This window comes from Podarcis melisellensis (genome assembly GCF_964234715.1).
Source record: "Podarcis melisellensis genome assembly, chromosome: 6".
NCBI classification, from domain to species: domain Eukaryota; kingdom Metazoa; phylum Chordata; class Lepidosauria; order Squamata; family Lacertidae; genus Podarcis; species Podarcis melisellensis.
In genome coordinates this window covers 96,352,363-96,378,997 of record NC_138538.1, presented here as the reverse complement: position 1 = coordinate 96,378,997, position 26,635 = coordinate 96,352,363, and the positions used below count along the sequence as shown (strand labels likewise).

The 26,635-nt window shown below is 43.5% G+C and overlaps 2 protein-coding genes across 4 annotated transcripts in view; one reads left to right on the top strand and one right to left on the bottom strand.

Annotated features, from left to right (window-relative positions):
- CENPL (centromere protein L) overlaps positions 1-1,199 on the bottom strand; it is a 6,782-nt gene extending 5,583 nt beyond the window's left edge. The window contains exon 1 of the mRNA XM_081915151.1: positions 1,063-1,199. Within this exon, the coding sequence (XP_081771277.1) occupies positions 1,063-1,083 (21 nt within the window). The 5' untranslated portion in view covers positions 1,084-1,199. The remainder of the gene's footprint in view (positions 1-1,062) is intronic.
- Positions 1,188-26,635, top strand: DARS2 (aspartyl-tRNA synthetase 2, mitochondrial). 3 transcript variants are annotated; one of them, XM_081915093.1, is made up of 17 exons: positions 1,188-1,338; positions 5,596-5,695; positions 6,674-6,740; positions 8,305-8,406; positions 11,820-11,915; positions 13,016-13,139; positions 13,396-13,442; positions 15,562-15,668; positions 16,445-16,514; positions 17,767-17,946; positions 18,826-18,933; positions 20,561-20,623; positions 21,813-21,965; positions 23,130-23,348; positions 24,671-24,781; positions 25,142-25,217; positions 26,139-26,635. In XM_081915093.1, the coding sequence occupies exons 1-17, from the start codon at positions 1,203-1,205 to the stop codon at positions 26,324-26,326; spliced, it is 1,947 nt and encodes a 648-aa protein (XP_081771219.1). In that variant the 5' UTR covers positions 1,188-1,202; the 3' UTR covers positions 26,327-26,635. The 3 variants fall into 3 exon arrangements, with proteins under 3 accessions (XP_081771219.1, XP_081771218.1, XP_081771220.1); XM_081915092.1 differs by lacking the exon at positions 1,188-1,338 and adding an exon at positions 1,450-1,605; XM_081915094.1 differs by lacking the exon at positions 1,188-1,338 and adding an exon at positions 2,868-2,888 and having other exon boundaries at positions 5,595-5,695.

Genomic DNA, 26,635 nt, shown 5'->3' with positions numbered 1-26,635 from the left:
ATATAAAGTAAAGAAAATGCAGGTGATCATTTACTCAGCATGACAAGGACTCGCATGAAGGCAAGCTAAGATATTTGGGGGTGGAAGTGGGCACTAAGAAACCCTGTCGAAAACTAGAATAATAGGTTGCAAAGAAATCTGGGGACAATCTATTTCTCTCATTATAGATACAGATTTTAAAGAGAACAAAATAAAAACAGCACCACAAGGATTTGGTAACATGAATCAAGCTATACCTTCTCTCTACAGCACAGGACTGGCTACCTTCCTAGTGTGCTTTAAATAGTTTTGTTTAACTCAGCATTTTGTCATTCCCCCCCCCCCCCGAAAGGAGCGCCTCTCTTCACATCTGCCAACCTTCAGAATCTGAGTTCTTCAGTCTTGTGGTTCTGTCAACAGCTGCAGCCCCATCATGTCAGGGCCTTCCCTGTGGTGGCACCTGATTGGCGAAATCCCTTCTCTTTGGCAGCATGGCCATCTCCCTCACCAATAAACTTTTGGCATCAGTGTAACATAATCTTATCTTTTCACACAGGCATTTCAGTCAGAAGTGCAAGTCAAGTCTGGGTGCCTGTACACATCTCCATGTCTACTGCAGAACTGTTTTGAGATATTGTGGGTGAGTTTCTCTCACAGCAGACCTACCAAACTGACTTCCTTATTTGATTTTTATTAAATTTATATGCCACCCTTCATCCGAAGATCACAGGTGGGTTTTACAGCATGAAAGCCCATAACAACACCACCATAAGGCAGCAGGGGGTTATTATAGAGAGGGCAATAATATGAATTAAGGCCCCTTGATTTCAATGGGTTTTACACGTGAGCAAGACTCGGTCGGATAATTATTAAAATAAAACACCCGACGGCACCGGGCGGGGATTTGCATAACTCGGTTAAAAACCGAAAAACAAGAAACCCCAAAACAATATCCCTGCACGGAGAAAACGAGCATTTGAGTTTCAAGGAAGAGCGCCAAGAGGTGGCCCGCAGTTGCCGCCTCAGGCAAGCCTCCTCTTCCAAAGGTAACAAAGGCAGCATCTCGAAAGGCCGGGGCTTTACCTGTCGCTGCGCCCTCGCCATCGCGGGGCCGAGACCTCCCTCTTCTTCTCCACCCGCCCGCTCCCAAATAACGGAGCGAACCAACCAACCAATCAACGGCTCCCCTCAAGGCGGCGGGCGATTTAAAAATAGATTTTAAAATGCCTCCTTCCGGCAGCCAGTTCGGCGCCCGCTCGGGACACTCGCTGATTGGCTTCTCCTGGGAGGCCCCGCCTGCCCCGCGCGACGTCGCCGCGGGCCTGGAAAAGGGAGGCGGTCCGAAGCTCCTTGCCCGAAGTAAGGATGGCGGTTGTCAGCTGCGCCAATGGCCGCGAGGGGTGGGCTCACGTGACCACGAGCGGGGGCCGGGCCTGGCCGTGGCGTGAGGCGCTTCCTCGGCGGGGCGAAGGCGAGGAGTGATGCCGGCGCTCTGGAGGGCCGTGCGCGGGCTGCCGGGCCCCCTCCGCGCCCCGCTCTCGCTGCTCTTCCCCAGCGGGGCGGCCCAGGGCGGCGCCAGGCGCGTCTCCAGCGGCCCTCCGACGCTCCGCGCACCCGGCGCTGCAGGTCCGTGGCGCCCGCCGAGGGGGGTGGGGGGGCGTCGGGGCTCCTGCTGAGGGAGGTTGTTGTGGTTGAGTCGTTTAGTCGTGTCCGCCTCTTCGTGACCCCCTGGACCAGAGCACGCCAGGCACTCCTGTCTTCCACTGCCTCCCGCAGTTTGGTCAAACTCATGCTGGTAGCTTCGAGAACACTGTCCAACCATCTCGTCCTCTGTCGTCCCCTTCTCCTTGGTCCCTCCATCTTTCCCAACATCAGGGTCTTTTCCAGGGAGTCTTCTCTTCTCATGAGGTGGCCCAAGTATTGGAGCCTCAGCTTCAGGATCTGTCCTTCCAGTGAGCACTCAGGGCTGATTTCCTTAAGAATGGAGAGGTTGGATCTTCTTGCAGTCCATGGGACTCTCAAGAGTCTCCTCCAGCACCATAATTCAAAAGCATCAATTCTTCGGCGATCAGCCTTCTTTATGGTCCAGCTCTCACTTCCATACATCACTACTGGGAAAACCATGGCTTTAACTATACGGACCTTTGTTGGCAAGGTGATGCCTCTGCTTTTTAAGATGTTGTCTAGGTTTGCCATCACCTTTCTCCCAGGAAGCAGGCGTCTTTTAATTCGTGGCTGCTATCACCATCTGCAGTGATCATGGAGCCCAAGAAAGTAAAATCTCTCACTGCCTCCATTTCTTCTCCTTCTATTTGCCAGGAGGTGATGGGACCAGTGGCCATGATCTTCGTTTGTTTTTTTGATGTTGAGCTTCAGACCATATTTTGCGCTCTCCTCTTTCACCCTCATTAAAAGGTTCTTTAATTCCTCCTCACTTTCTGCCATCAAGGTTGTGTCATCTGCGTATCTGAGGTTGTTGATATTTCTTCCAGCAATCTTAATTCCGGCTAGGGAATCATCCAGCCCAGCTTTTCACATGATGAATTCTGCATATAAGTTAAATAAGCAGGGAGACAATATACAGCCTTGCCGTACTCCTTTCCCAATTTGGAACCAATCAGTTGTTCCATATCCAGTTCTAACTGTAGCTTCTTGTCCCACATAGAGATTTCTCAGGAAGCAGATGAGATGATCAGGTACTCCCATTTATTTAAGAACTTTCCATAGTTTGCCGTGGTCGACACAGTCAAAGGCTTTTGCATAGTCAATAAAGCAGAAGTAGATGTCTTTCTGGAACTCTCTAGATTTCTCCATAATCCAGCGCATGTTTGCAATTTGGTCTCTGGTTCCTCTGCCCCTTCGAAATCCAGCTTGCACTTCTGGGAGGGAGATGCCGCACCTTAATGCCCCTTTTCCTCACCGGTAAGAAAGCGGGTGGTTTCGTGTGGCGGCGCCCGCTCTCTGGAACTCGCTGCCTCTGGAGGCAAAGCAGGAGCCTGCGCTACTCTTGGCGTCTGCTAAAAATATTATTGCTTAGACAAGAGCCGCCAAGATGCTTAGCTGAATATTGAACCTTTTTTAGCATCTTTAGCTTTTGTAGGTTTTAAAAGTAGGCTTGTGAATGTGTCTCGGTTTTTACTGTTCTGTCTTTTTGCAAACTGCTTTGAGGTTTTTCTTACCAACCAGCGGTGTGTGATTCTTAGGAATTTTATTTATTTATTTATTAAATTTCTATACTGCCCTTCATGGCTTCATCCAAAGATCACAGGGAGGTTTACATAAAAGCACAAAAGTACATACCGTTGTAGGAAAAACAATACCCCCCCCCCAGTTTAAAAGGCCAAAGGTTTTTTAATCACTCCAAGGCCTGGTTATAGAAAAGTGTTTTTGCCTGGTACCGAAAGATATGTAAAGAAGGTGCCAGGTGAGCTTCCCTGGAGGAAGCATCCCACAAGCAGGGAATCCCCTGCAGAAAAGGCCTGCTCCCATCTTGCCACCCTAGGGACCTGTCATGGAGGAGGCATTCAAAGAAGGGCCTCAGATGATGATAGCAGGGGAGAGGTGGTCCTTGAGGTCTTGTGGTCCTGGGCTGTTGAAGACTTTATAAATCAAAGTCAGAACTTTGAATTGGGCCTGACACTAAGTGGCAGCCAGTGCAATGTACGCCAGGTTCAATGTACAGAACTATGCTGAAGTGGTCTTGCCCCAGTGAGCAACTTGGCCGCCAAATTCACTTTGAAGGAATCTAAACTAGAGGTTACCAGAGCTGTCCCTGTCCAGATAGGAGCACAGCTGGGCCACCAGCCAAAGCTGAGGGAAGGCACTCTGTACCACTGAGGCCACCTGAGCCTCAAGTGACATCAAAGGATCCAGAAGTATCCCCCAAGTTACATATCTGCTCCTTCGGAGGGAGTGTAATCCCATACGATTATGATTATTCTTTTTTATTTTAAATATTTATTTCATTAAAATTTATACACAGCTTGATTTCTTTGGGGGGGGGGGACTCTCAAAGCGGTTTACAAAAGATAAAACAGTAAAAATCAAGGGAAAATTGACAAGCCTACAATGGTACCTCGGGTTACAGACGCTTCGGGTTACAGACGCTTCGGGTTACAGACGCTTCAGTGTTGTCAGGTTGTGCACTGCGCTGGACCCAGAAATACCAGAACGGGTTACTTCCGGGTTTCAGCGCATGGGAAATGGGAAGCGCCAAATTCCTACCCGTGCGTGCGCAGACGCAGCGCTGCAGGTTGCGAACATGCCTCCCACACAGGCAACAACCCGAGGTTCCAAAATGCTAAAATGGATTAAGATTTGCCTCAGCTTTCTTAAGCATCTGTGTAGGTTTGTCTAAAAGAAAGGTGTTTGCAGCAGGTGCCAAAGGGAGTACAGTAAAGCCGCCTACTTGATCTCAATAGGCAGGCAGACACCTGACAGGAACTCAAGGTAGTTTGCAGATTAAAAATAAAGAACAGCTTAAAAACATAAGGGGGGGGGAGAGAAATCCCTGAATAGGTTTGATCATTGGTTCTCCTTGTAAAAAACAGTAGACAAACAGATCCACCTGTTTCTTCTCTGGAGAGTATTTACCATACCTGCCTATTTAGTTGATCATTGTATCTGACAGGGTTTTAATGCTCGAAAGCTTCTGCTGCAATAAATGTGTTTTAGGGTACCACAAGATAATGGTGTTGATAATTGCAACAATTAGTATAAAGCTTCAACTTCTCAGACCAGCCAAAATTTGAAACCCCATAACTTTAAATAATGTCTTGAAAATCTTGTTGATAGTGTTTGGAATCTAGTGTTGCATATCCTGTGTTTAATGGAAGATGCAGGATCTTCTGGTTGAGGAAAAATAGTGTCAGCACAACTCTAGCTAGAGCTGCCCCCTAAAGATTATAATTGTGCACAAACCTGCTTAAATTAATGGGCCAAATTCTCCATAGGATTAGTTTGTAGTCATGCAAACAAAATGGAATACCCAGGATGTTCTAAATGTATTTGCTCTAGCTCCTACTGACTGCTCTTGAACAGTTTTTCTCGTTATGAGCTCTTTCAAGATGCCTCATAGAATGAATTGCTACTTTTTTGCTAGGAAGCTTCACTATGTCTCTGAGCAGAGCTCCTTCATTACGTAAGCTTTTGCCCATTGTTTGGCTCTTTCACACTAATGAAACTGGGATGCTTCTGTTAAAGAACTCTGGAACAAGGGAATGGTTGTGCCTTTAAGCTGTAGCTAGTCAAGTAGTTTTGCGGAACCCCAAGTAAGGAATTTAAACCACTGGCCAGTCCAGTTTGGGCACTGTAAAATCAGTGGGGAAACTGATGAGCAATATCTATGTAAAATGACTAATGACATTAAATGTTATCTAGATACCTTGTGCAATTTATTAATTCTTTACATCATTTATACAATATCCACCCTAGTAAGCCTTATTGAACTCACTGGAACTTACTTTTGAGTAGACATATATAGGATTGCGCGTTTAATATTCATGCCCATAACTGACATCTTTATAATTTGTTTTGATGATATGTTATACTGTGTTGAAAATGTATTACCTTTCTTATGAATGTAATTAAATATAATTGTTTTTTTCTCTATACAAGATGTCAATAGTTTTGTTTCCCGGACCAAAACTTGTGGGGAATTGCGCTCTGCTCATGTAGGTCAGGAGGTCACCCTGTGTGGATGGATTCAATATCAGAGGTAAATAAAAGCATCCAGGATTGTTAAATTGAAGGTGTTATGGCAAACCTTAAGTTGGCTAACAGCATTAGAATTGCTTTCCAGAGTCAAAATTAGGGTCCATCTATTCTAGTTTCTCTTCTGTGAACTGAAAAAATTATTGAAGTGTTCTAAATAGATGAGACTTAAGTACCACATTGTTAACCTTAAAGGTAAAGGTAAAGGTACCCCTGCCCGTACGGGCCAGTCTTGACAGACTCTGGGGTTGTGTGCCCATCTCACTCTAGAGGCCAGGGGCCAGCGCTGTCCGGAGACACTTCTGGGTCACGTGGCCAGCGTGACATCGCTGCTCTGGCGAGCCAGAGCCGCACACGGAAACGGCGTTTACCTTCCTGCTGGTAAGCGGTCCCTATTTATCTACTTGCACCCGGAGGTGCTTTCGAACTGCTAGGTTGGCAGGCGCTGGGACCGAGCAGCGGAAGCGCACCCCGCCGCAGGGATTCGAACCGCCGACCTTTCGATCGGCAAGTCCTAGGCGCTGAGGCTTTAACCCACAGCGCCACCTGCGTCCCATTGTTAACCTTAGCCAAGCACTATTGGAGGAAACTGATTTTCTGGACCTATTTCTGCTGATTCTACTTAATCTCTTGATGGCTTTCAATATCCTTTTTGTACCTGCAGCAGTCTGATTTGGTTGCTAGTGGTTTCACTCCAACTTGAATGGTCAGTTCTGAAAGAGGAGAGTGTGCTTGTGGGATATAGCATGTTTGGGACTCACTCTTTGGGAGAAAGTCCTAGCATAGCCTTTCCCCTGATTTTCGGAAGTTCAATATGCAGAGATTTCTTGTCTCTTAGATATGAGCGTGAAATAGGAGCCTCAGGAACTCTGCATTATATTATTTATCTGCATATGTAAACTGACCTCATTTAAGCTTCCTGTAATGTAGAGGTTTTACCTGAAGTGTTATAAACATTTCTGTTTGTGTCTCCTGTGATTAGACAGCAGCAGTTTGTGGTTTTGAGAGACTTCCAAGGACTCACCCAGATTATCATACCTCAGGATGAGGTGAGCTATCAAGGCTTGCTTCTGCAGTTGCACTGGTGAAATGATTTATTGTCGTCTGTCATGTTGCCCACCAAGCATTGCAATTATTCAAACATAACACATTGCAGGCATTGTGATTCTGAATATGTAACAGGAAACTTGATTTCCCATAACTACTTCTGATCATTTACAAGTGGACATACGACATATAGATGTTCATTCTGTGTGACTACACACAAGATTTATCAATGAATATACAATCATAAGTAGGTTATTTTTGCTTATATTCTGTGCTCATTTTAAAAGAAAAGTATTATCATTGGTGCCCTTATTGGTGTTATAAATACACTTAAACACATAAACAGTGCCTGAAAAGGGCTTTGGGATTCTTGTATTGTTTTTTATTTGTATATTATATTGTGTTACAGTTCTAATTCTATGAAATGTATAAGCATTAAAAGAAGCAATAAAATACAGTGGTACCTCAGGTTACGTACTTAATTCATTCTGGAGGTCCGTTCTTAACCTGAAACTGTTCTTAACCTGAAGCACCACTTTAGCTAATGGGGCCTCCTGCTGCCAGAGCACAATTTCTGTTCTTATCCTGAAGCAAAGTTCTTAACCCGAGGTAATATTTCTGGGTTAACGGAGTCTGTAACCTGAAGCGTCTGTAACCTGAGGTACCACTGTACAATTAAAAATTGTACAACATCGAGCACAGTGTATTACAAATGCTACAGCAGGCAGAAAAACCATCTCATGATCTCAGCAAGGCCCTCAGCAACTTTCAAGTGGTCTGGGATCAGGGGAGTTGGGAACCGCTGGCCTACAAGGATAAGGCAGGGAAGTGAGCTTAGCAGTAAGGTGGAGAAAGAGCAGAAGCTGAAGGGGACTTGTTTAAAGGTAGACTTCACAGTCTGCTGTTTATCTCGCCTGCCTGCCTGCCTTTTTCTTCTCATTTCAAGTAGGATAAAAGGGGGTCATTTATGCAGGCTAAGCACCCGCACAAACTAAAAACCAGCTCTATGCTTACTGCCTAGGATTCTAGAAAGGAGTGCTGGACTAGGTGGGATTTGATCTGATTCAGCAAATCACTTCTTATAATCTTAAGATAGAATTCATCAGCAGGATAATTCATTCTTGCTTGTGAATTTCAAGTTCAAGTTTTATTGCGGCAAAAGCCAGTGACACTAAACACCACAAGATCAAACAAAAAGAAATCAACAACAACATCAGAAAAAAGGAAAAAAAATACACAAGGGAACTTCGCAGTGTGCCATACAACAGAAGAGATTTACGCTTCCTGATTACTAAAGTGCAAAATTTGGCCACCTCATATGATATTGAGTTTGAGGCGTCTTCCAGAAGGTATTTTCGTAGAATTTCGGGGGAGGATTCCAAATAATGTTGTAGGGGTATAACTTGTGAATTTGTGGGCTGTGCAAATTCTGCTTTGGCAGAGGAGCCTAATATTAGACTGCAATACTGAAATTGGCCCACTACTAAGTTAGCTCATTAGTTCTAAATCTGTGCTCCTAAATGATGTACCTGTGCGATCTTATGTGTTGTTTCTGTCTTTCTGCAGGCAGCTTCCCATTTGAGGAAGATCTTGTATGACACTCCAGTTGAATCTGTAGTGAGGCTGACTGGAACTGTTGTCCCCCGGCCTCCAGGACAGACAAACCCCGTGCGTACTTTAAGGAGAATCTCCCTCTAATTTTATCTCAGTGTAACTTGTCCACTTCAAGACACTACAAACTGTTTCCTGAAAGCTGAAATGTCTCCTCACATGTGACACAGTGTTTGGGTTTGGGAAGTGTGGGTCTGGATTTGTATTGCTTTGCCATTAACTGCTATTATATTTGATAAAGACCTGGCTAATATATTGATATATCGCCCAGGATCAGTATGAGGAGCAGACCGCGATGTCAGCTTCACTCAGCGGTATATTGCTGGTGAAACCACCCCAGCTCCTGAGTACCTCTGCTAGCAGCAGTGCTTTTTTTCTTAAAAAAAAAGTTTAGGGCTACTCTCATTTTCCTACTCTATTGAAATACTGCCCCTCAGTGAGGCCAAACTTAGATTCACAAAATGTTTAGGGGTATGCATACCCTGCGTGCCCCCAGAAAAAAAGCACTGGCTAGTAGTGTCTGCTAGAGTTCCTTCCTCCAGCGGCACTGCTAGCAGAGGGTCTCAGGAGCAGTGAGTGAAATATATTGCTGAGTCAAACCGCCATCACACTCTGCCCTCATACGATGCGCCAATACAGCTTGTTCCTCCCTCTGCATCTTTCAGCTACTCGACTGAGGAGTGTGAAGCTGTCCTTACCTCAGCCAAGCAGTTAAAAAGGAGCCCTCAGCCCAGCGCTGGTTCCCATCAGCCGGTGGCAGGGTGGAGGCTCCTTGAAACTGCTCAGCTGAGGGTGAGTGTGCTTGCAGTGGCGAAGCTGCATGCTCTGAAACCGGGGGCGGAGAGCAGGCAGGGCTGTGACTGGCGCACATCCCGGGGTGTGTGGTGTGCGTCCTGGGGGCGTGGCGCCCGGCATGGGGGCAGCTGCAATGGTACCCCCCCCTTCCTGATGTGCCTGGGTGAAACCACCTCAGTTCTCCGAGTGAGAGCTGAGGCAGTTTCACCAGGTGCTTTGTGGGCAGAGGCCAATGGAGCTTGTTTTTTCAACACTACATTGCCAAACTGCGATGTTTGGCTGGCGATGCACTGTGATGTTGAAAAGCTTATATCGCCCAGCCCTAATTTGATAATAAAGGGCTGTAACCTCCTGACTTCAGCCTCATCTGAAGGCAGAGGTTTCTGGTCTTGCTTGCTAAAAGTAAAGTAAAGGTAAAGATACTCCTGCCTGTACGGGCCAGTCTTGACAGACTCTAGGGTTGTGCGCTCATCTCACTCTAGAGTCCGGGAGCCAGCGCTGTCCGCAGACACTTCCCAGTCACGTGGCCAGCGTGATGAAGCTGCTCTAGCAAACCGGCACCAGAACAGCACACGGAAACACCGTTTACCTTCCCGCTATAAAGCGGTACCTATTTATCTACTTGCACTTGAGGGTGCTTTCGAACTGCTAGGTGGGCAGGAGCTGGGACCAAACGGCAGGAGCTCACCCCGCCGCGGGGATTCGAACCGCCGACCATGCAATCGGCAAGTCCTAGGCACTGAGGTTTTACCCACAGCGCCACCTGCGTCCCTTGCTAAAAGTAGGCTGCCCCATTTCCACTTGCCCCAGTGAGTGTAACTGCCATTATCTGGTCAGTATTTTCCCAAGCCTGGAGCTGCAGAGGTGGGCAAGTATTGCCCTGGCAGTTACATTAGCAACCCACATTCCCTCAACGACAACAACAAGGTTGAGAGGAAGGCTGGGGGATCTTTGCTTCTATGTGACCTTCATACCGACCTTCCTTCAGATCTTTCATGGAAACCCACCTTTCCCATGACCTTTGCTTGGCTTAGCCCCCTGGCTCCCGTATCTGCCTGCAGCTCAGCTTATCACATGCAGCTGAAACAGTCACATATTTTTTCCATGCTAACTTCTGCTTCCACTTCCCTCTTCTTTCTCTGTTTCTCACATGTTGCATTTTAGATTGTAAGTTCCTTGGCACAGAGACCTGCCTTCGGGTCCTGTGCACTGTGCCTTGCACCTTGATGGCACTATAGAAATGATTAATAATAATGCTTAAAATAAGCCATGCAGGGCCAAAGTGGCTAGGGTTAGTTTTTCCTGCTAAAACCAATTTCTGCCTTCCCTTCCCACCCCCAGTGGGGAGGAGACAGGAGGAAGAATTAATTGTCATTCTAAAGCAAAAGTTCCCAAACGTATTTGGCCTACCACCCCCTTTTCAGCAAAAAATTACTCATTGCCCCCTGGAAATCTACCTTCTTTAAGTGAACAGAAAGTTTCAGTGACAAATTTGTGTTCTTTTATATACTGTATCTATATTTCTACCCACACCCTACAACATAGTAAAGAAAGATGTAAATAAAACACCTTGAGGCTTGAAATTATATATATTTTAATTATAATCAACTGTAGTAGCATTCACATTACAGAAAATTAAGATAATGAAGGATAATATTTTTTAAAAAATATGTATAACATTAAAAATAATCCTAATGAGAAGGATGAACCTGGTGTGCTGCTATCAATTTATTAATGTTTGGTTCTAATTTTTGTCAGCAGCATTCTTAAATGACTGTGATTAGTTATTTGTAGTCAATTTGTTTTTTTAGTTAACTGATTTGCTTGCCACTGGCAAATAGAGAGGCAAGCTGTGATCCACTTTCTGGGTCTGGGTGAAGCCAAAGAAGGTTCACTTAAGCCCAGGAAATCCCCTCACTTCCAGCACCAGATCCAGGGGGGGGTATCACTGTCCCCCAACGGCGCCCAACCTGGCAGTAAGCGTCGCTACACAACCAATAAAACATGTATGAACAGTATTTCAAAATTTTCTTCTTTCTTTATGCTTCCACTGCCCCCTTAGTTTTATTCAGCGCCCCCCAATTGCACCCAAGGCTACTACCACTCCCCTGGATCATTCCAGCGCTCCTCACCACCCGGGGGTGGCATCACCCACTTTGGGAAACACTGTTCTAAAGTGAATGTTCTGTCAACACAAGGATTTCAGCTATTCTCTTCCGCATGCTCTTTTGGGGGTTCATCCAACATCCCCCACATGAGGCAGGGTTAGGGTTAGGGTTAGGAGAAGTTTTCTGTGCTAGCAGAAGTTTTTGTGTTGGCTTCTGCTAGTGGGATTAATTAGTTGAATCTGGCCCAGTGGTGACTGGGAGCTTGAAGCCTGCCTTGGCCTTTCTCGTCCAGCTGAACTGCAGGAGGTGAGGCATGTTGGCTTGTCTCTGTGCTGGCTGTGTGGTTTAAGCCCAGGCAAGCCTCCATCTTCAAAATGGAGAAGAGAAGTTTGTCTTTCCATTGGATAGGCTTAATGAGACAATAAATAAATAAATAAATAAACCAACAGGAAACATTCCAGTAAAATAATAAAGTATAGCACAATTGCAGATAGCTATTGGTCCATCATCTCAGGGATGTATGTAAAAATAGTGGTGATTATTTTTCTCTTTCTTGTTCATTTTTAGAGATTGCCTACAGGTGATATTGAAGTTAAGGTGAAAACAGTAGAAATCCTGAACTCCTGTAAGAAACTTCCTTTTGAAATAAAAGACTTTGCCAAGGTGATTTTCTCTTTATTTCTGTGTGGTTGGCTGTTTGGTACAAAATTCTTGGGTGACCTTGTTCTTCCAACCTTCCACCTGTCCAGTCTTGTAGAAAGAAGGTTTGGGAAGAAGCGTGTGTTGATGATGTACAGTTCCAATTAACAGCTTTGGGGAAATGTTCCATAATTTGTCTTCAACTAAAAAGAACGATTAGCGACGGCTGGAGAGCAAAGGAAATATGTGAGAATTATTATCAGGCTTCAGAAATACTTCCATGACCTTATGATCATGTGGTGGAATGCCTTCCTTACTGAAATTCAAGAGGCTCCATCACTACAGTGGATGCTCTGGTTGCGAACGTTTTCTGTGCGGGATGCACATTTGCAACTCACAGTGGTGCATCTGCGCATGCACGGGTTGTGATTCAGCGCTTCTGTGCATGTTTGACCCCCAAAACCAAAATAGTATGCAAAATTTGATTATCCTCATCACGTATATATATAAAGGCTAATTGAAAAGTTGGGGTAATATGTCCATTTAAGATCTTATCAGTGTCTCTGTATAATGTTGCCCAGATTTCTTGAACTCCAGTACAGCTGCACCCTAGGAAGAGATACAATCCAATTTCTGAACATCCCCTCCACCACCTTAGAAGTGGAGATGAATTTATATACAAGAGTCTTCTAGGAGTCTTGTACTGCTTATGAATCAACTTTAATGACAGTTCTTTATGTTTGGCTGGTATATTATGAGAAGAATGTTTTGTTTCCCACATGGCTAAGTATTTTCAGTTATCTCACATTCTAACTCATTGTTCCAGGACATTCTTAAACCCGTTTGGTGCCTGGGTTCATATTTGAGCAAAATTTTATAAATATTTGAGATTATACCTTTTGAATAGTGTGAAAAAATAAGAATTAACTTTCCAAAATGGGAAAAAGTACATATGGGAGAGGTCTGAAACATTTTGCTGTGAAGAAAAGCACTAATTTGTTGCCATTTAGCTATGTGATGTGGGTGTTTCCTAATTTCTTTTTAATTTCCTTTCCCCCCATAGGCTTCCCATTCATGTACTTACTTGTTTTTTCTTCTGACCTACAACCCCTTCTCCTTCTCAGAAAGCCGAGGCCTTGCGAATGCAGTATCGCTATTTGGACCTGCGGAGCGCCCAGATGCAGCACAACCTACGAATGAGGTCCCAGGTGGTGATGAGAATGCGGGAATACCTCTGCAATCATCATGGTGAGAGAAGTGCAGAAAAGTGGACAGGGGGTGTAGCTCAGTGGTAGAGTACCCGCTTTGGGTCTCTGACTCATTCCTTGACAGGCCTGGGAATATCCCCTGCCTGAAACTGACAGTACTGTTGACAGTAGATGGACCAGTGGTCTGACCTGGTTTCAGGCAACTTCCTTTGTTTCTAACTCATAACAGCAATTTAGTAATGCCCTTTATTTTCTCCTTTTACTCAATAACAAGTGATATATGAAATATGTTTTAGGCTTTGTGGATGTGGAAACGCCAACACTATTCAAGAAGACTCCAGGGGTAAGTATTTTCTCTGTGTAAATTGCTTTGTAAAAGTTTCTAATTGTTTGATTCAGAAAGGATTTTCATCAAAGTGGGAGGATGAAGACAGCCATTACCCTTCCAGAGTGTCAGAGATTATTTGAAGCCACTGTCTCTGCCCTCAAAACAAATATTTTTTTTCTCAATCCTGAGTTCTGAAAAAGAAGGTGAGTTCTGGAAGGAGGGCGTTGGTATGCTAGCAGAAATTTGAGTTTTAACAAGGGAAGAAAAGAAAAAGCAAGCAAGTCCGAGTTCAGGTTCTGGTCAGGTAATCTCAGACAAGACATGGATCAGTTTGCATAAAGCAATATTCCCTGCCTGACATCCTCTAGATGTTTTGAACAACCCCCGTTATCCCCAACCATTAACCCTGCTGGCTAGGGCTGACAGGAATTGTGGTCCAAAACATCTGGAGGGGAGCAGGTGGGGGGAAGTTGTCATAAGGCAAGGACAAGCAGATTAGAGGTCAGATTCTTACAAGGCAAAGCAAGTAGCACCCTGGAGAGCTGCATCTGAAGCTCAGACTGAGCAGGCTCCAGTGTTGCTTTCACAACAAGCAAACCCAGACTGAGCCTTCTTCAGGGGTACAACTCCGTCTGAGTGGCTAGCTGCACCTTCAGTCTTGTCTCCAGGAGATGTGGAATTGAATCTCAAAGAATCATAGAATTGTAGAGTTGAAAGGGGACCCCAAGAGTCATCTAGTTCAATCCTTTGCAATGCAAGAATAGAACTAATAGCACTAATAAAACTGGACATCATAGTTTAAGAATAGATGTAAGGGTCCAATACATGTTGAGGGGGGGGGCTTCCCTTCAATATTCCCATGACAGCTGTTTTGCTGTATTCGTACTGTTGTTGGTGACTGCCTTGAACATCACTTGTTGAAAAAAACAAATTACAGGGTTTAACTTAATAACTAATAGGTTAAAGCTTAGCTCTATTTTAGGTATTTCTGTTAGATGAAGGGCCTCCTGTATGGTGGGTGGGAGGAACTGTGTGTACAAAGTTGAATCATGTTTACGTTATTTTTTAGTTGCTGGTTTTCTTAGCATTGTTTTATAGACTTTAATTGTTTTACTGGTGATAATTTATTAATTATATGTTTTCTGCTGTACTTGTGATGTTCCATTAGGTTATTATTATTTATTTCTGCAAGCTATGTTGGGGTTTGTTTGAGTGGAAAGCAGCTTAGAAATACAATCACTCAATCCTGGGGGGGGGGGGGGTCCATGACACCTGCTTTGTGAAGGGATGATTCAGTGGATTGGGGGAGTTTTGTGCCTCTGGCCTCAACTCCTGTGGTGTGTGGCTCCCACTGCCATCTGAAGTGGGGAAGCCTCTAGGAGTGCTTCAGACCATGGATCTATGATTGTGCAGGGTTTCAGGAACTAGGGAAACTTGCAAGCACAGTGTTCCCTGCCTTAGGTGCCCCACACTAATGTGTAGATGGGAGTCAGGTGGAGCCATATGCCATGCAGTGCCCCTTCATGCAAGTGTGCATGGAGATTCAGGCTGAATCAAAGAGAAGCCTAGTTGCCTTCTGATGCTGAATGTGTTACAACTTTGAGCAACACCGATGCAACAGCATTCATGAGATCACCAGTCTCCCATTTCTTCTCCACCACAAAACAGTTTTAGTTTATTGTTTGTTATTTAATTTCTAAAAGGTGAACTGTAAATATGTGTAAGCTTCTGAAAAGAGGACGTGAACATCCCACCTGACTTGCAAGGGGGGAGGTGAAACTAAGGTTAACATGTTTATCAGGGCAGATTGTTTTGTGCCAATAGATGTGAACCTGGGTTCTAAGGGCAGAAGAAGAACCTGCTCGACCATTGCAAATAAATATAATGTGTTTATTTGCCTCTGGTGTGTTTTAGGAACCCACATTAGTACTGACAATTAGCGTTATTGCATGGCAACAACTGTGACATGTAGGAGACATGATTTGGGTTTGGTGGGCAAAGTGCATTAGTGGGTTTCCATTTCCTAGGTAAATGCTGTGGGAGGGTGTTGAATCTTTCAAAGGGAGCTTGGTGGAGGCAAAAAATATTTGAAGTCACTGCAATTCCTGCTGTTCTACCCTTCTTTTAATACCAGGGTGCAAAGGAATTTGTGGTGCCCTCACGAGAGGCTGGGAAGTTTTACTCTCTGCCCCAGAGTCCTCAGCAGTTTAAGCAGCTATTGATGGTAGGAGGCCTGGACAGGTGAGTTTCTTGGGAACCTCCTGGTAAAAGGAATGTTACACGAGTGTCTCCTCCTACATCAGGGAATGGAAACCCTGTTCCCTAGAGTGGGATGGGGGTTGGGCAGCAGAGGTAACTTGTCACAGAAACTGACACCACTCTAATAGGAAGAATAGGGTTCACAATAAAGTTGACATTGTTGAGTACCTGAGGACAAGCCATTGCAAATCTGCTCAGCAGGAGTGAATTCTCAAGGTGCTTTGGCAAGGTAAAGGGTAAAGGTAAAGGACTCCTGGACAAAAGGGCCCCTTCTCATAGCAATGTGAGACCCCCCTGCTGTCTCCTGAGTTGGTGGAGCAGTTGCACTGCTGAGTTGTAAGGCAAACAGAAGCAGCAGTAGAGACACAAACCTCAGCAGTGTGGCAGAGAATCTCCTTTTCTCTTCTCCTCTCCTAGCTTTCTCTGGCAGTGCAGAGGAATTGTTCTGCAGACAGGTCAGTGGTGACACCAAATTAGGACCTGACAGGTAATCAAGCCAAAGTGTGTGGAGCACTGAGTACTGGTTCAACAGTCATGAAAAATACCCACTCGGGCATAAACCATAGCAATAAACCTCCTTCCTCTGACCACTGATTATTCCTTCTCTTCTATGTCCACTAGCTTTGTGCTAGTTATCATAGCCACTACTTAAGCAGCTCTTTACTTCTGCCTGCCGCTGGTGAATGTCTTTGGAAAAAATGCTATTAATACTTTGTAAGCAGAATGGTGACAGTGGTGACCTTCAATTCCAATGGCAGGTACTTCCAAGTAGCTCGCTGCTATCGAGATGAAGGTTCCAAGCCAGACAGGCAGCCTGAATTCACTCAGGTAATTTATATCCTTTGCTATGTGTTTTTTACAATTTGATGTAAGATTTAAAAGCTCTAAGGAAATCTTGGACACATGATCGGCACAACTTGTACAGCAGGTACAAGACATGATCTTATTGTAACATAAAGTGTCCTTTTGCTACAGTGTTTAAAACAGTAACTTCTAACATCCCAAAAACTCATTAAGGACCAAGCCAAAAAGTTAAGGTGTGTCAAGTGCCAATTACTGTGGGATTAGAACTTTGGCAAAGTATTCCCTGGGAGCTTTTCACACCTGGGCAGATTAATTTGCTGTAAGGAAGGTTTCCTACTGTAAGCTTCAGATGCATCTGATAAAGTGGACCATAGAACCTGAAAGCTTATGCAGTAATAAATGCATTGGTCTACAATCCTATCCCCACCAACTGTAAGAGGTGTAGTTCCTTTGAAGGGTATAAATTGTAAAATAATAATAATAATAAGTTACGACAAGGAGCAGTGACATTGAAATATTACAAAGAATCTCCAGTGCCAAATCCCCAAAGTGCAAATCCTTCAGTTTGAAATGGGTGCTGTGAACCTCAATAAATTATTATTTTAATTTATTATCTATCCTTCACCATAAGGTCCCATTATGGGCTAAAACAACTTAAAATCACAGGGTGATTTTAACAACTTAGAAACTAGGGTGGGTTGTAAAAATATACATCTCAGGTGTCAAAAGTCAGAGGTGCAACTTCAGTATTTGTTGAAAACTGTATAGTGGTTAGGTGCAAATTTACTTACTTGATTTGGGGTTCGGCAGCTGTCCCCTGCCTCTCCTGGCTACGCCCATGCCTGGAAATGAACTGGCAACCAGTGCAATTGTTTTAAAACAGATGGTATTTAATTCTGAACCAATCATCTGGCTGCTGCACTTTGGTCGTGTTGAAGTTTCTGAGTAATCTTTACGCACAGCACCACATAGAGCGCATTGCAATAATCCAGTCTAGAAGTTACCAGAGCATGGAGTACAGTGGTCAGTTCCCCACCCTCCAAAGGGGCTGTAACTAGTGAGCTAGCCAGAGCTGAAAAAAGGCACACCTGGCCACTGAGCCTGGATTCAAACACCTGTATCTTTTTCAGAATTTAGTTTCCATGATACTTCTCTTGTTTCAATTAGAAAAATCTATTTTGCAAGAGTTTTAGATACGAAAAAATAATGTTCTTATGGTGCCTTTGAATGTTACTTATCCCCCCTTTTTTTTTTCTTTAATTCCCCCTCCCTCAAGATTGATATTGAGATGTCATTTGCAGACCAAGCTGGGATTCAGGCTTTAATTGAGGGCTTGCTGCAGTATTCCTGGCCTGAGGAGAAGGGACCCATCACAATACCTTTTCCATCCATTACCTATGATGATGCTCTGGCCACCTATGGAAGCGATAAGCCAGACACTCGCTTTGAAATGAAGGTGTGTTCTGGAAACTCAGTCCTGTTCAGGAAAGTTTACAGAGTTGGGTATGATAGTTACGTATGTTTTAATCAAATTTCTTAACCATCCTTTACTATATAGCTTTATGTAACTGTAAGGAAAAATACATGGGCTGTAGCCTACTGCTTTCCTTAGTTGGTGGTAAACCTGCTTCAAAGCTCTAAGAAATAAGTGCAAATGCCTTTTCAAAATTGTATTAAATGATCATTGTTTCTGTATGTGGACAGAAAGCACAACAAGAGTTGCACATAAAAGCAAAGCGTCTTTTTAGTTCCTACAATATCCCAAGGTCAACTTGGTCAGGTGCATCAGTGAACTGTGGCCCAGGAAAATGTAGCACCACAATAAAAAATTGTTGTCTTTAAAGGGCCAGAAGACAATTTTTGCAGCAGTGTTCAAATCAACAGTGTGGCCAGGTGGGAGACCATTATTTGGCTAAACTTGTTTTGGGGGGCAGTTTAGGCATAGGCCGCTATCTACACCCCCCTTCAAGTACTTCTTTGGTGTCTTTGCTGCAACAGATTAACATGGTTAAAACTTGAGTCATGTAAGGAAGAATTATTCCAAAACTTCTGTTGTGATTCACTGTGAATGGGTGTGCAGGGAGGCAGCATAGTGTAGCTCTCTAGACCTTTACTAATGTTATGGCTTGTGCAAAAATTGACAACTGACATGCAGAAGTAATGGGGGTGGAGAAATGAGAAGCTCTTGGTGGCCAAAGTGTGTGTACACATCCACCAACATCCCTGCCGGTCGCCTGTTTTTGCAGCGCTTGAAGGTGGTGGTTCAGCAGGCTGTCTCTCTTATGTGTCATGCGCTGCCTTAACAACCCTCCAACTTCTTACTTCTAATGCTCAGATCATTGATGTCACTGATGTGTTCAGGAGCACAGAAGTTGGAGTTCTGCAGAAATCTCTCAATGAGCCCCGGGGCACCATCAGAGCCATTTGCATTCCACAGGGAGCGGTGAGTAGTTCTGCTCTCTTTTCCAAATGTTGTTTGTGATGTGGCTCTTTATATACCATGCATACCAAAAGATTCTTGACTCTTCCCCTGCGCAGAGATCAGTAACAGTAGAACCAACTTTTAGAAGACAGAACTGTTTAGGGAAGTTCTTAAGGATTGATGTTTTTATTATGTTTTTAGATATGTTACAAGCAACCCAGAGTGGCTGAGGAAACGCAGCTGGATGGGCGGGGTAGAAATATTTTTATTTGTTTATTTATTTTATTTATTATAAGTAAAGACTGAATGAAAAGTGAACAGAACTCAAAACACTATTTAAAATATCTACGATGGGAGATATATTGTTCTTAAACATTTTTATAGATATAAAATAGTATGATTGCAGTGTTTTCTTGTGAATTGCTTTATGGTGTATACCAGGGATGTCCAACCGGTTGACCGTGATTGACAGGTCAATCCCCGGTTGGTAGCGGTTGATTGCGGGCTCGTTTTCCTCCACGGGGGGAAAGGAGCATCCGGACCCGCCCCCTTGCTCTGTCCTTTATTCACACACGATTTTAAGAAGGAAAGGCGGAGTTAACGCTCGCGGGTTTACTACTTGTTCAGCGATTTATGGTGCATACGGTCATATCAATCACAAGTCTTTACTTATGGAAAAAGAGGGTGTGGAATGATCCTATCTTCAACCAAACCTTCCTCCAAGGAGCCCAGGATAGTACATATGTATTGCTGTTTGTTGAGCCTATTTATACCCCACATTCCAATGGGAGTGCTCATGGTTGCTTACAATGTAGTTGGTTTTTTTTAAAAAGTATATCTACAGTAATGATTTACATGGTCTATATGATGTTATACTCATAGCTAACCAAAGATGTAGACTATGCTGCCCAGTAGACTAATGGTAATTAACCCAGAGCCACCTGATGGCTGAATTGAGGTCTCAGTAGTTCAAGTCCTACACCAGGGGAGAACCTGTGGCCCTGTGTTATGTCAGGGCAAGGTAGGCATCTAGTGGTCTACTTGGGAGCCCTTGGAATTTGGTGTTTGGCGTGTGTCACTTGGCTGTGTCACTGTTACACTTTCATATAGTGGGGAGGTTGAACACAGTGCAGTTCTTCTGAAAATGGAGAAACTTTCTTAACAGTTTAAATTTTCAGGAACTCAGGGCAAATAGAGGACTTTCAAATACTTGCCTTTTTTCTCTCATGTTGATGGTACCTGAGAGAGGTTATTCATTAAACCTGGGCACATTACATATAATTTTTGCACTGTCGTGGCTGTGCTTTTATTGTACCCAAGAATTGCCAAAGTTTTATTTGCCAGGAATCACTATATTCATTACAAGTTTACTTTCATTGCGTTTTGTTGTTGTTCTCTTTTAGTTTTCGTTCAGCTATCTTCCTTTGTATTCTGCATATTGCTTTTGTAAGGTAATTGATTCCTTGTAAAAGTGTAACATGGGGAGTTTTAAAATACAATGTGAAAAAGTTTAATAAAATATGGAGCATTAACCACTGCCACTCAGCATAATTTTAGGAAAAAACAGATAAAGGTAATAATAATGCCCTTCAGAGTATATAGGCTTAATTGAATGATCTGTTCTTCTCTGTTGTTATCTTTTATTTAGAAACATCTTCGGAATAAAGATTTGGAGTCATTAAATGAATTGGCAAAATCCCAGTTTAACCAGGTAAGGCACAGAAACTTCTACTTCCATCAGTACAGTGGTACCTCTGGATACGAACGGGATCTGTTCCGGATCCCCGTTCGCATCCTGAAGTGAATGTAACCCGCGCATGCACGGGTCGCGATTCGTCACTTCCGTGCATGCGTGTGATGTCATTTTGACAGTCTGCGCATGCACAAGCAGCGAAACCTGGAAGTAACACGTTCCGTTATTTCAAGGTCACCGTGGAGCGCAACCCGAAAGCACTGAACCTGAAGCATATTTAACCCGAGGTAGGACTGTAATTTCTTCTAAACTGCGTGAGATGTGATGTTGCTCAGCTCTCATTCCTTTCAGTGAGGCTGGAGCAGGAGGAAATTCCCATGAATTGATTGTTCATCCGCTGGTGTTAATTTGAAAAGAGAAGATAAGAGAGCTGAATGTAAACAATACGTGAGAACAAGATCAAAATTAGCTCTGAGGACAGGTCTGTCCAGGACTACTAGCCATAAGTGATCATATTTGATGGTTTTGCTCTCTGGATGTTGGGGATGAGGAACATGGAATGAGTATCGCCATCATGCTCTGCTCTGCAAGAAGTAACTGGTTGGAGATAAAATGCTGCACCCAAATCTGATCCAGAAAGACATTTGTTAGTGTTTGTAGTCTTTGCATTAAACTGTACAATGCTGTGAGAATAAAAATATTCAAACATTATTAGACCATGCATCTTGGTCACCAACCACAGAACAAGACTGAGCACCTGAGGTGCACAAGAAGCTGCGTAGCTGAGTGTGGAGTTGTGTAGCAGGATTTCAGAGCTATTTTCCTGTGTCTTTGCTCGTGGGAAATAGAGTATCTGAAATTTATCAGGTAACACTTGGGGTTTGAAGTATTCTGGGGAGTTGGGTTGAGCTGTGCCAGGCCTTTCCACACCACAATGGTAACTGCTTTAGAATTATGCTTACCATTTGTGTCTCCTCTTCTTCAGTTTGCTCCCTACCTTGCCTCCTTTCAGTGCTTTGTTCAGGAATATGGTCATTCTTTTGCAGAAATCCCTCAAGCAAATGATGGCTATATAAAATTGGGTTGGTTTTTTTTTATTAAACCTTTGTCAGTTGTGTTCATTGCTGACATGCATTTGGCCTACCTGTATCTATTTGCCTTTTCAGGAACTGCCTAAGTTTCCCTTCTGCCCTTCTCTCCTAAACAGGGAATATTGCACTTCATTTTGAGGTCTGATGGCAGCATGAAGTCCGCACTTGGTAAGTTCCTGAATGAAGATCAAAAACTGGAGCTTGTCAGAGCAGTTCAGGCCAATGTGGATGACGTCGTGTTGCTGGCAGCTGGAGAGCATGAGAAAGTGGTAAACAGAATATTTGACTTCGTAACTTATAAAGTAGCACTATATGCCTTGGCAGCTAAGAAGACCAGGAGGAAAAAACTAGATAGAATAGCGGTCAATTGCAAAGGTGATTTGGACATTTAAGCTGGCACATTCGACATGAGAACCCCCTGCTATTCCATCGTATGCAACAAATAATTTTTAGGAGAAGTGATCGTGGTTTACTGTATCTGCAGTGCCTGATGTTTTTATGGTTTTTATGCTATTGTTGCTTATCTTTTTGTTCCCGTTGAGACTGATGCCATGGCCTTTGGCTAGTGCAATAAAGTTTATTATGATGATGGTAAGGAGAATATTGGGTCCCCAAGTCTTTTATTGTTCTCATCAGCACAATTACTGTTAGGTTTTCTGCTTGATCAGCTATTTCAGGTCAGCAGAAGATTTGGCAGGTGGTGTTTAGACAGCAACCAAAGGCTGTTCAGTTCTGATGTACCTATTGCATAACCAGTTTCAGGTTTTCCCACTCCCCTTTTGTAAATCTGTTTCATGTGCAGTTTTCCATTAGTATATTAAAACACATTATTGTTTAAGAAGTGTGTTAGACACCTTGGAATGGAAAGGCAGGATATAAAATATTTTAATTCCTCAAAGTTGAACATAGCCTAAGTACCATATATGATGACTTCCACAACCTTAACAGCTCTCCAGCTGTGTTTAGGCTGATGAGTGGAAAGTTCCTTATTCCTACTCTGTTGTAAGACTTTTAAAACCTTGAGTAATTCCCCCAGATCATCTGCGAGGTCAGAATGTTTCCCATTTCTCTCATAGAACCAAAGGATGGCTTTATAGCTGAGGCACTCCTTATAAAACAGAGACCATATGTTATATCCCAATGTAATGTAGTTTTGAGAATTTTTAAAGTAGGAAGTACAAACTCATTGTCAGATAACTTGGATGCAAGGTGGCTAAATAGTAGCTGTTTTATATTAGAAAGTGTTTTCTACCTTTTTTGATGTTTGAAGAAATGTAAGTTTAATCCAAGAAGTCTTAAGTGAAGCATGTAATCCACTAAATTTTATCTGCCTCTGTTATTCACTAAATAAAATAAAGTGTAGAATATGATTGTTGTCGCCTTAAGCTAGTCTTTATCTCTTCCCCCCCCCCCCGCCCCCTGGTTCTTTTTAGTGTTCTACATTGGGCAAGTTGCGCTTGGAGGCTGCTGATCTTCTGGAAGCAAGAGGCCTGTCCCTTCGCAACCCCTCTGCCTTTCATTTCCTATGGGTGGTGGATTTCCCCCTTTTCCTCCAGAAAGAAGAAAACCCCAGGCAATTGGAGTCAGCTCACCATCCCTTCACTTCCCCCCACCCCTCTGATGAGCACCTCCTCTATACAGATCCTGCCAAGGTGACTTGGTGCCTTTTTTGTTTTTTGTTTAGTGTATTCAAAGAAGCCGTGCAGGGTTAGAAAAGGAAAGGCAAAACAGCCTTGGAGGATTGTTCCACTCCCTTGAGCAGATTTCTGTCTCTGATGGAGCTAGTATTCACCATAGTTCAAAGCATTTTTATTGCAGCTAGTTTTCAAAAGCTAACATTAAGTTGGTTTTACTTTTGTCGTTGGTACATTCCAGCCCATTTTTCTTTCAATGAGATACGTCCCCAGCTAGGACAGGTGGATCCATATCTTCCTGAATCACTAAATAATTCTGTCTTACCTGGATTTATTGATTCCATCCAGGCACTCAGGAACTTCATTGCACAGTGGTGAGCTTTCACCCCCAAATCTCCAGAAGATCTTACCAAGCAGTTTCCTGTATTGGTTACATAGTGTGCAGCATAGGAATTTGTAAGCCTAACACCCAAGAAGTAATCCTTGCCAGCACCCCCTTTTGGAATCTACCTACACAATAGGAGCAAGAACACTACTGTTGAGAAGTGTGTAAATGGAAAACTCAGGTGCTTCCTGAGAAGCATGGAGAGATACAAGGAAACCAGAGATGTGTCAGCCTTACAGCTGAAGGAAAATAGAGGTGGCATCATGCACTGATGATTTATAGGATTTATTTTAATGACCTGTGCTTTCAACCCATTAATTGCAGTGGCCTGTTGTAATTCACTGGTTTTTAACTTTTGCTGGATAATGCTTTACAATTTAAAAATTGGTTTTTAATAGATGTTTGTTTTCATAAACCTTGTGTTTTGAGCAGTAGTAGTCTAGAAATGTATGATGCTGGAGTGACTAAACAGATCATGAAGCTGAGGCTCCAATACTTTGGCCACCTGATGAGAAGAGAAGACTCCCTGGAAAAGACCCTGATGTTGGGAAAGATGGAGGGCACAAGGAGAAGTGGACGACAGAGGACGAGATGGTTGGATAGTGTCTTCGAAGCTACAAACATGAGTCTGACCATACTGCGGGAGGCAGTGGAAGACAGAAGTGCCTGGCATGCTCTGGTCCATGGGGTCACGAAGAGTCGGACACGACTAAACGACTAAACAACAAGAAGTCTAGAAATGTAGCAGCAGTGGTAGAACAGGGGAAATGTAAAAGTGTGTGATACTGTGGAATTACCAGTTACTTGGGTCTTTGGACCCCCAATTTCTATCTACCCTGTCTCTAAACAAATTTCCACCTAGTTCAATAGCACTCTCAGGAGAGATTGTATTTCACACAGATGCAAAGGGTACAAAGAGAAGTATATAGTCAAATTCTCTTTCTGTTCTTGCCAGGTCCGCGGCCAGCACTATGATCTGGTGCTTAATGGTAATGAGATTGGAGGTGGCTCCATTCGAATACACAGCGCAAAGCTGCAGCGTTTCATTCTTGAGACAGTGCTGAAGGTAATAGCAAAAGTGATTCTGCATATTATTTAAAACATTCAATCATACACTGCTCCTCATCCTATTGGATTTCACAGCGAGTTTCAACCAATATATGATGGTATCAACCAGCTAGTCTGCGTGCTTAGTTGTTGCACAATTGTTCTTGTTCGGCAGCAGCCTGCTTCATCAGAAGAGGGAGAAGAGGACTATGCAGATTGCAGCTCACAAGTGAATTCCCTGTGTTTCACACTTAGACTGAGAAAATCTGAGCTGAGCCACACATGCTCACGGAAGGGGGGGGGAGCAGGGATTAGAAAGCAGGTTTACCAAATCTGGCCCTTTAAGTCGTGCTGGTTATTAATACTTGTTTTTTTCTAGGAGGACACAGAGCTGCTTTCTCACCTGCTTGAAGCACTGGACAGTGGCGCACCTCCCCATGGAGGAATAGCATTAGGTCAGTATCTGCTTTTACTTGAATCACAATTAACACTGACCATCAACACTAATATTGATTTCCATTGGTACATTACACATACCCTGATGCTGGAGTGACTACACTAACAGTTCCTGAATTAATCTAGCCTTCCACCCCTGCCCCAGTTGCAGTCCCTAAGAAAAACATGTTTGGATGAGCAGCATTTGTGGCAATCTGATTTTGCTGTGGGTTATTTTATTACCTGGGCACGTGTGTGTGTGTGCACGCACACACATCAAAGTCATCTAGCAGAACTAGCCATAAAATTTTAAATAGAACAAAGGTCCATTTATTGCAGCTCCTTAGCAGTTCAGAGAAGGATGTCGTCATTTTAACGCAAAACAATGTATTATACATGCAAGGTACTCTTTAAAAAAAAAAAAAAAAAAGTCTGGTTGCAGATTCTACACCTTGGGAAAATTTGCACATAATCCAAGTGCTCTAGATCAGCACATTGCTGCAAAAGCCCTCAGTCATTTAATCTGCACCTCAAATATGTTTGCTAGTTAGACTCCAAGTGCAAGCAAAACCACTTTCTGAATCTCCTGAATAGAACTGCAGCCAACAGCCATCCTGGATGGGAAAGCCCTCACACTAAGAACAATGAACACAAGATCTACATATGTTCATCCACACTTCCAGTCTGTTTTGTTGCTAGAGGCAGAGCTTGAAACAAACAGTTCCAAATGTGCTGCATGTTAGAGGCCACACATCTGGTGACAAAATCAAACATTATTATGCTCGAGTCATTTTATTTAGCATTAATCGTTTGCATGCCCAGTATATATTGGTCATGGAAAGGTTTTGGTGCTATGGAAGAATGGCCTCACAGCCAGACTAATCTTTCCAATGCCCTTTGAAATTTGATGCTGCCACTAATATTCAATGTCTGTCTTTTAGGACTTGACAGGCTGATTTGCCTTCTAGTAGGAGCTGCAAGTATCCGAGATGTCATTGCCTTCCCCAAATCGTTCAAGGGAAGAGACCTGATGTGCAATTCTCCAGATTACATTGCCCCAGAAGAGCTTGAACCGTACCATGTCAAGATTGCAGAGCCCATGCCAGGAGTGAAAGTGAAAAGTAACTGACTATTGTACATGACAGAAATGAAGAGTAAAACATCCAGTAGTGAACCCATTGGATTTTTGGAACTGTTAAGATGGTCTCCTGTAGTTACTTTTGATGGGAAAATGGAGCGCTTCACACTACAGCAGATCCCTTTGAGCATGTCTGCTGGAGAAATCAGGCACTAGTGACTACGGGTGCATGAGGTTTTTAAAAAATCAGTGACTTGAGGCAAGTGAAGATTTGTTTGTAAGCACAGGCTATAATTAAATTTTTATTGCAAGTTTTTGTACTATTTTGTAAAACGCAGTAAAAACTAGTTGTATGATTCA

What these genes read in the sequence shown, in the direction of transcription:
- DARS2 (XM_081915092.1), top strand. Translation starts at nt 1,461, where the DNA reads ATGCCGGCGCTCTGGAGGGCCGTGCGCGGGCTGCCGGGCCCCCTCCGC. An exon ending in CAAAATCCCAGTTTAACCAG is followed by an intron (nt 20,624 to 21,812) that starts GTAAGGCACAGA and finishes TCTCCTAAACAG; the next exon opens with GGAATATTGCACTTCATTTT. An exon ending in CCATGGAGGAATAGCATTAG is followed by an intron (nt 25,218 to 26,138) that starts GTCAGTATCTGC and finishes TCTGTCTTTTAG; the next exon opens with GACTTGACAGGCTGATTTGC.